General features: G+C 51.2%; 1 protein-coding gene across 1 annotated transcript; it reads right to left on the bottom strand.

Moving 5' to 3' along the window:
• Window positions 1-999: 999 nt before the first annotated feature.
• LOC123099683 (probable cysteine desulfurase) lies at window positions 1,000-8,535 on the bottom strand. The gene is made up of 4 exons (XM_044521794.1): window positions 8,238-8,535; window positions 7,625-8,132; window positions 1,615-2,248; window positions 1,000-1,496 (listed from the first exon to the last, which is right to left on the bottom strand). The coding sequence occupies exons 1-4, from the start codon at window positions 8,521-8,523 to the stop codon at window positions 1,110-1,112; spliced, it is 1,815 nt and encodes a 604-aa protein (XP_044377729.1). The 5' UTR covers window positions 8,524-8,535; the 3' UTR covers window positions 1,000-1,109.
• Between the last annotated feature and the right edge of the window lie 302 nt (window positions 8,536-8,837).

The following is an 8,837-nucleotide window of genomic DNA, read 5'->3' as shown; positions in this document are numbered from 1 at the left end:
TCTGTTTTGGTACAGATTCACAGAAGACACTAATCAAACATCACGACAGCATACTGTTTGGAATTCAGAAATCCATTCAAGTCATGCACTGCAAAGGATGATTCATCAGTATATCGGATAAATCACCCAGGAATGATTACCAACTGATTACCAACTCAAGCAGCATCTTCTAGAAAAAAAATCAGGCACGCCATGGTTTCCAATTCAGAAGATGAAACACAGCAAACAGGCTGTTCAGGCCAATTCTAAAAATCAAACATACCGCTATCGAATCTTAGGCTGGCGTACTCCTTAGCCTTGCCTGGCAAGCCCGCCGGCCGGTCGCCGGAGCCGCCACCGCTACCGACCGCCTCCCTGACCCTGCACCCCCTTCTCCCTCTCCTTTCTTGCTCTCTCCCTCACGCCCTGTCTCTCTTTCTACGGATGAGCAGGACGCCGCCGCCACCGGAGCAAGCCGCCGCACCAGCAGCCGGATCGGTCGCCGCCGCCCCGGATCCGCTCGTCTTCCTCGCGCCGGCGCCGCGGCCTCGCGTCACCCACCGGCCGCCTGCCCGTTCCGGCGAACTCCAGCGCCGCCAATCTTTTCCCCTGCGTCGAGGAGTTGCTCGAACCACCGCCATCCGCTGCGTGGGCCAGGCAGCCCATCCAAATCTGCAGCTCGCCCGCGTGGGCTACGCGGATGGCCGGACAGGAAGACCATCCACGCGTGGCGGCGGCGGCGGCCGTACCCCGAGCTCTTCTTCGATGCATACATGCCCGTGTGTCCTGTGTTTCTTTTTGGTTTCCAACCCTTGTGTTAGGCCGAATAAAATTAAGGCCCAGGCCCAGAAACGAACGAAACGTTTTCTCACTTTAAAAGGATCGCGCGTTAAATACAGGAAACTACAGGGGCTTTTAACGAAAACATCCTGAACGAAACGTTTTCTGACTTAAAAAGGGACTGCGAGTTGAATAGCTAAAACACCAGGGACTTTTCTGCAAAAGTACTAACGACGGACGACCAGAAGCAATCATTGCTTTATTATTAGGGTAGATATATAGATATTTTATGAAGTTAATGGGCATGACCGCACCATATCTCATTACAAAATCATGAAACTTTACATGTCTCACACTCGAAAAAGTACAATGTCAGGGTCGATTCCTTCGGGAACCTGCTGCTCATCACACGTCTCCGGCAGCGACAGCGCGACCTTGGTGGCAAACTCCAGGTAGCCCTCGAACTTGTCGCTGTCGCCAGCAGTCTTGCTCCCCTTCATCTTCGTGTTAGAGCTACCATGACCATGCAGCAGCTCCTCCAGCATGAGGTGGTGCTTGACCGCACGGCGCCGGAAGGTCCAGTTGCCGGTGGCCCAGTCGAAATTGTACAGCGGCAGAAACCGGTGGCCGTGCGCCGCGACGAAGTCGATGGCGGCGAGGATGAACCGGAACTCCTCCGGTGGGAGGTAGTAGGCGAAGCTCACCCTCGTCCATCCCGGCTTCACACCGTGATAGCCCTAGAGGGAGAAACAAGTTCAGTCAAATTTGTTAACCAGTAGTAAAACGTACAGTACAAAGTTGTGTGTTTCGAATGATATAATTCCAGTGATTCTCAGATGTTTCTTTAGTACTTACCTTAAGAATGGCGGAGCGGATCCGAAGGGAGAGCTCCTCGCCGACGCCGAGGAGGGCGTGCCCGTACGGGCTCGCGCAGCCGCAGCCGCCCCTGGCCTGGATGCCGAACAGATCGTTCATGAGCTTGGCGACAAACCGCCCGTGGAGTGGCAGCCGCCGACGCCTCCTCCCCAGCGTCGTGTCGCCGCCGGGGTAGACGAGGAACGAGAATATCGGCAGGCGGCGCGCCTCGACGCTGCCGAGCACCTTGACGGCGGGGTTGGACAGGAGCCACCGCATGGCGGCGTCGGCGTGGACGCGCTCGCGGAGCGCGATGGCGCCGAGCCCGACGTGCTCCTTGACCCAGAACGCGAGCGAGGCGCGCACCTTCTGCGTGATGGGCGGCGTGCCGGCGTCCTCGCGCTCCTCCACGTCGTCGAGGTACACCGTGTCGTCCTCGCTGCGGGCGTTGACGTAGGCGACGGTGCCGCCGCCGCACGTGGTGGGCGGCAGCGAGGCGAGGCGGTAGAGGGAGCGGTTCATGAGCAGGAGGCCCGGCGTGCCGGGGCCGCCGGGGAACTTGTGCGGGCTGAGGAACACGGCGTCGTAGCCGTCCATGTCGCCCGACCTCATGTCGATCTCCACGTAGGGCCCGCTGCACCGTACGCAATGTCAACGCCATGCACGCACCACACAGGAATGTGTCACACCATTTCATGGAGCTAGACAGACACGTTCCGTGCACGTACGGCACACAAATAATTCTCTTTGCTGGTACTACGTACGCGTGGTCGCTGTATTAATTTTTCTTTTCGAAAGCGTGGTCGCTGTATTAATTGCTAACAGTAAGTTTATGAATGGGTGAAGGCAATCGAGCCGAGGGGCCGGTCGTCCTTTTTCTCCGATAACAACAGGTGGAGTGCACAACACACATTCATTGTACCACCACCACGACCAGCGATATTTCTTGTCAGACTGCCCGACCCGATCGGCCAGGTGCAGGAAGCAGCTGCACATTGGACGGCCTTCTCTCGTACAAAAGCGTGCAAGAAAACTTTCATCACGCACCACTCCTAATCCTAAGTGATGATAATGTTGAGACAGTCCCCATCAGACGGCAGAGGAGTTTAAATACGTGAGGGGACCTTTCGGTGATCTAGCTCCATAATGTTCTAAAATACCATGGGGATAAATTCATATATGAATCTTGAAAAACTCATAATAAAACACACATGCTTGTTTAAAGCACGAGGAACAAATTTAAATCTTAGTGAGTGCAATCAAGCCCCGACAACTTTACCACTGACGGAGCTACGTGTTAGGAAAATGGGTCAGGGCTAGCCTAGCCATAGCAAACATAGTGTGGTATTGAGGGTAAATTGGGCCATGAGGGGAAAGTAGCCAGCCTTCCTTTGTACTAGCCCGTCCAGTTTTGGTCGTGTAGCTCCACCACTGAACTTCACCATCCTATGAGTAATTATTTTCTGTGGATCCACACACATCGCCCTTCACTATCCGGAATTTAGATGACCATGTAGGCGGCTATAGCGAAGGTTCGCATTTGAACAAAAGCTTGACCGCTCGTGATGGCATGAAAGCAAAGATACATAATTAAGAGCATCTCTAACAGCCGCGCCAAACTAGCGCCGCGCGGCATATATAGTTCAGCGCGCGGACCGAAACTCAATCGCGCGCCGCTTATTTGCTGCGCCCGCTCCCGCGCGCCGGACTCTCGCGCGCTCGCTCGCAACTCCCACCCCCATCCAGCCGCACCGCCGCCGCCGACCGCGCCACCCGGCGACCGTTCCCCGGCCTATCCCCGCCCCGCGGCGGCTTCTCCGCCCCCCCTCTAGTCCCGCCGCCCCTCGCGCGCGTTCGTCCTCCGACGAACAGCGCCCGCGCGCTCGCCGCCCGCAAGGTGTTCGACAAACGCCTAGAAGGTATGTATTGCTCAAAAGCCATGAATTTCGTGCATGTTGATTGTAGTTTTTATAGCATAGTATTGAACATTGTAGATGAGTTCGTCGTATGATTCTTCTGAAGAAGAATTTGATATGGAAGAGGAGGAGGATCTTGCAATGATCCTAGCTATGCATATCAATAAAAAACCAAAGCACGGTGGTTCGGTTATGGGTCGGCAGAAAATTTGGAGGGATAGGATCGATGCCCACAACAGATTTACCGGGCATTATTTTGCGGAGAATCCCACATACCCCGAGTCGTATTTTCGTCGCCGGTTTAGGATGAGCACCGAGTTGTTCAGGCGCATTGCAGAGAAACTAGCGAGCCATGACCGCTTTTTTCAGCAAAGGAGGAATGCCGCCGGAGAGCTCGAGCATAGCACCTTTCAGAAGGTGACAGCCGCTTTGCGTATGTTGGCATACAGTATACCGGCTGATCTAGTTGATGATCACTTGGCTATGGGTGAGAGCCAAGCCATCATGTGTGTCAAGCGCTTCGCAGTCGAAATTGTGCAAGTGTTTGGCGAGGAGTATTTGAGATCTCCCAATGCTGAAGACGCCGCAAGGCTATTGGCGATGAACAAAGCTCGCGGCTTTCCTGGCATGCTTGGCTCAATAGATTGCATGCATTGGAGTTGAAAGAATTGTCCAAAGGCATGGCACGGGCAATTCCACGGCCAAAAAAGGGTTCCACTGTCTGGATTTGGCATGCATTCTTTGGAATGTCTGGATCTTTGAATGACATCAATGTTGTCAACCGGTCACCACTGATGAATAAGATTGCAAATGGTGAGTTGCCACCGGTGCAGTTTGTAGCAAATGGCCGTACATACAACTATGGCTATTATCTAGCGGATGGCATCTATCCAAAGTGGCAAACCTTTGTCAAGCCGTTGAAAAAGCCAGAAGGTAAGAAAAATCTTGATTTCCACAATGCTCAGGCGGCGGCTAGAAAAGATGTGGAGAGAGCTTTTGGGATTTTGCAAGCCCAATTTGCTATCGTGAGAGGACCGGCTAGATTTTGGGATCAGAAAATGCTTTGGTACATCATGCATGCTTGTGTGATCATGCATAACATGATCATCGAGAATGAGCGTGGCCAAGATGTAGACTACTCTCAGTATGAGCTCTTGGGACATCCCGTGCGAGTGCGACGGAGGGCTGAAAGGGTGGCCCGTTTTGTTGCCTCCTATCATGCCATTCGACGTCCCGCAGCGCATAATGATCTTCAGAAGGATCTCATTGAGGAGTGGTGGGCATGGAATGGACGACAAAGAGCATCATGATTTGTGCGTTCGATATTGTATTGTTGAACTATTTATTGTGTTTATTGCACTATTTGTTGTATTGAACGATAAACTGTTTGTTTGAGTTGTAATAACGAAATTGAACTATTTATTTTGATTTATTTTTGTTTGTGTTTGATCTTTTTGCTTCTGTTTTGAAATGCATATGTTGTTTGTGCGAGAGTCGCGCGCTGCATTTTTGCGCACTGCCGGAGCTGCGCGCACGCTGCTTTTTAGCGCGGCTGCTGGAGCCAGCGCTGCGCGCCGCGCCAAACCAGGCGATGGGCGCGCGGCAAAGCAGTTTTTAGCGCGCGACGCGTTCGGCGCCTGTTGGAGATGCTCTAAGAGTCAACAGAGGTTGCAATCTTCTACTTTTTTTGCGGGAGAACAGAGGTTGGCAATCGCCTCATGAAGACTATGGTAGCAACAAACTATCAAATGTTGTTTTTCAAACGATAGATGATCACATCGTGACCGGGCTTTACATTGTTTCCTCGCGCATTGTTAGTGTGTATCCTCATCTCCGTTGTTATTCTAAGTGTCTGATTGTCGGTTGACAAAGGGACTTTGAATCCCTGCATGGAGTGTTTGTTCATTTCCTGGGTCTGTTGTCGTGATTCTAATCGGTCAAATGTTTAGGGGATCATCCTGCTTCTATCTTCTATCTCATCGATGTGAAGCTCGTGCCATGCTCCGAGCAGATGTGTGAGTGGTATAACCTCTATCTCATTATTGCAAGCGATTTTTGTGATGTGTTGACTTTGGAACTAGCCTCGGGCTAGGTCTTATCGGAACAAGTTTTGGGTTAGGTAGTATTACCTTCATAACTACCTTCGAGCTAAGTTCTGACTTCGGAACTAGCTTCAAGCTTGTAGCCTTCGGAAGACCTGATCTCAACTCCTCGGATCCGCAATACATACAGGAAACCAAGGTGGTGATTCATGCAACATTGAGGGACAGGGGAAAAAGGCGTGTCTCGACTCTCGACTCTTCAAAGCATTCTCTGGCATCACTCGCTTTCTAAACCAGTGTGTTTCCAAAACTACTACTGTTCATGCATACCCAACAACACTGAGGTTGACGAAATTCATGAAAAAAGATATCAGCACCTACATTACCAATTCAATATCAATTGATTCATCATGAAATGTGTATTGAAAGTATAATTATTTGATGTGGTAGATGTTCTTATTTTTTATAATCTTGGTCAAACGTAAGTATGTTTATTCGATGTAGTAACTGGTGTTACCTTTTCTACAATCTTTGGTCAAACTTAAGAAAAATTGATTTGCGAAGGACTTAGAGAATCTATTTTCCGGGAATGAGGGAGCAGTAAATTTAATTTGGGGGTATTTTGGAACAAATATACCCGGGCATGGATCCTATACTATATTGTAAATGGTCCCAAAGTATTAAGTATTTTCTTTGAACGACAGAAGTGAAGTCTTGCGAGTGGTGATACGAAGTTTCATCACAATTTGAGATGCGCTACGACTTGTCCAGGTCAATGCCCTTCGTTGTCCAGCCAGACTTGCTGTGATCATGCACTAATAGAGAAACATTGAGCGAGGCATTAAGACCACCTCCATGTTGAGAGGGACCGGCCGGAGAGAAGATCAGCAAGATCAACAAGGACAGGATTTGTTTTTGCTACAGTTTAATGTGCGCTGTACGTTCTCAAGTCAATGTTCGCTTGTAGTTTACACTGTTCTGGCGTGCAGTTGCTTGACAGAAGTTTTTTTTTTAAACGGAGGCAAAAGCTTTGCCTCATCCATTAATTAAGATAGAAAAGAGTTTGTTACAGGACACCCAACAAACACGGCATGCGGATTACTCGCGTGAAATAAAAGACCCTAGCTTCTTTGCGCCAGCGATGACCCAAAGGTTGGCCTCGGTAGAGATGGAGGAGAGCAAGATTGGCGGTGGAGCACTCTTATGCTTAAACACTTTTGCATTACACTAATTTCAAATCGTTCATGAGACGAGCATAGTGAGGGAGGCCTTGGCTTGGCGGTTCGGCGTACCATCAGCGCAGAGCTTGACAGAAGTAACCGCATCAGCCAAGTCAAAGTGGCGACCGATAAGGCGATAACTCATCATGCAGCAGGGCTGCTATATTAATTGGCGCAGCGCTGGCCGGCATGCATGGCTGCCGCCAGCAGAGCAGGTCGAGTGTGGCGATGGACAAATTTCTCGTGCTTCGAGTTGCGATGTCAAAGCGCGGTGGAAATCTGATCCAGAGGAAACGCGCATTGATACGTTTTCTGTTGGAATTAGTCGATCATATTTAATTAAATCCACTGGTATGACTTCTGACCGTGAGAGCACCGTGGATTTACTGGACCGTCAAACGGGAGCACCAGGTGATAGATAGCAATGGCACAGTGCGTGTCCACGAAAACGGGAGAAATGCAAATACGAACTCAGCTTTATGTACCAGTATCCATTTTTTCCCGAAAATATGTAATATCCAAAATTCTGGTATCTATAGATGAAACTTGTTAGATGTGTATGTTGGGAATTCATGTTTGCAACTTGTCTATCTAGTTTCTATAGATGAAACTTGTTAGATGTAATGGACGGCGGGTTGGGTCGAGCTTGATAACATGTAAGCATCATCTTGCGAATATTCCAAACTCAAAAACACTAGCGTAATGAACGTTATTACCGCAAAAAAGTACATTGTTTCCAAATAAATGCGAGTAAAACGCAACATGTTCGGTCGATCATGGTGTTGGTGCACAATATAAGACTAAAACATTAGGATTGGCTACGTGGACGTACCTCGCGGCAAAGTCGAAGCAGGCGAAAGCCCCATGCTGGTGCAGGACGCGCGCGATCGCTCGGGTATCGGTGACGATGCCGGTGGCGTTGCTGCACGCCGAGAATGACCCCAGCATGGGCCGCTTCGCGTACTCGGGGGAGCCCAGCGCGCGCCGGAGCGCGGCGAGGTCGACGAGCCCGTCGTCGCCGGCGCCGACCTCCACGACGTCCGCCAGGCTCTGCCGCCACGACAGCAGGTTGGAGTGGTGCTCGTAGGGTCCCACGAAGACCACCCACCGCTCCTCGGCGCGCAGCTGCGAGAGCAGCCTCGCCCGCAGAAGCGGCCCCGGCGGCGCGGCCATCCCCATCACCTCCTGCAGCCGCTTCACCGCCGCCGTGGCGCCGGAGCCGCAGAAGATCAGCGCGTCGTCGGCACCGGCGCCCATGCACCGCTTGATGTAGCTCGCCGCCGTCCTCACCATCTTCGTCGTCCTGCTACCGACGTAGCTGTCCTCCGTGTGCGTATTCCCTAAACATCACACGCACGTCGATCGTGTCAATCATTCCCGCACGCTCTCTTGCATGTTAGATCCACATGCAAAGTATGCAAAGTATTAGTGCTGATCGAGCTGACCGTAGAAGGGGAGGACTTGTGTGAGGATGTAGTCCTCGATGTAGCGTAGGCCGCGCCCGGAGGCGGTGTGGTCGGCGTAGACGAGGGCGCGGCGGCCGAACGGCGTGTCGAACTCTGCGTCGCGGCCGACCATCTGCGATCGCACCCACTCCACCTTCTCCTCCGCCTCGGCGCTCCGCTCCGACTTGGCGCGGAGCAGGCTCAGCAGGGTCTCCTTGTCGTTGCCGATCGTCGTGGCCTCGACGCGGTCGGCGCCGTCCGCCATGGCCGCTCGAAGGGACGGCATGCTAAACTAATTTGCTTGCTTGCAAAATGCAAATGCTCTACAAAACGTTACCCAACGGTGGCGTGTATATACTTGTGTATAAATTACAGGATATAATGTATTATTTTTTTCCTTTGTCTTGTGAGCTTATCTAACCTTTGCATGGGCATGAGCGCATGGCTCCGTGCAATTATGTAGCTTGCAGTCCTGTGCTACACGTACGTGTCCAAGTTTATGTTCACATGCAAATTTGAAACCAGTAGATACATATGATCAACTAATTTATACCATTAAAAATCGAACAAATCAGTGTCAGCGTCAATAGATGAGATCAC

Source organism: Triticum aestivum, chromosome 4D (genome assembly GCF_018294505.1).
Source record: "Triticum aestivum cultivar Chinese Spring chromosome 4D, IWGSC CS RefSeq v2.1, whole genome shotgun sequence".
Taxonomy (NCBI): Eukaryota; Viridiplantae; Streptophyta; class Magnoliopsida; order Poales; family Poaceae; genus Triticum; species Triticum aestivum.
This window is presented reverse-complemented; position numbering and strand designations above follow the sequence as displayed.

Bases quoted from the DNA above. Each gene is read 5' to 3' on its own strand.
- LOC123099683 (XM_044521794.1), bottom strand. From the start codon at position 8,523: ATGCCGTCCCTTCGAGCGGCCATGGCGGACGGCGCCGACCGCGTCGAG. The intron at 8,133-8,237 runs GTCAGCTCGATC...TGTGATGTTTAG, and splicing joins ACAAGTCCTCCCCTTCTACG to GGAATACGCACACGGAGGAC. The intron at 1,497-1,614 runs GTAAGTACTAAA...TTCTCCCTCTAG, and splicing joins TCCGCTCCGCCATTCTTAAG to GGCTATCACGGTGTGAAGCC.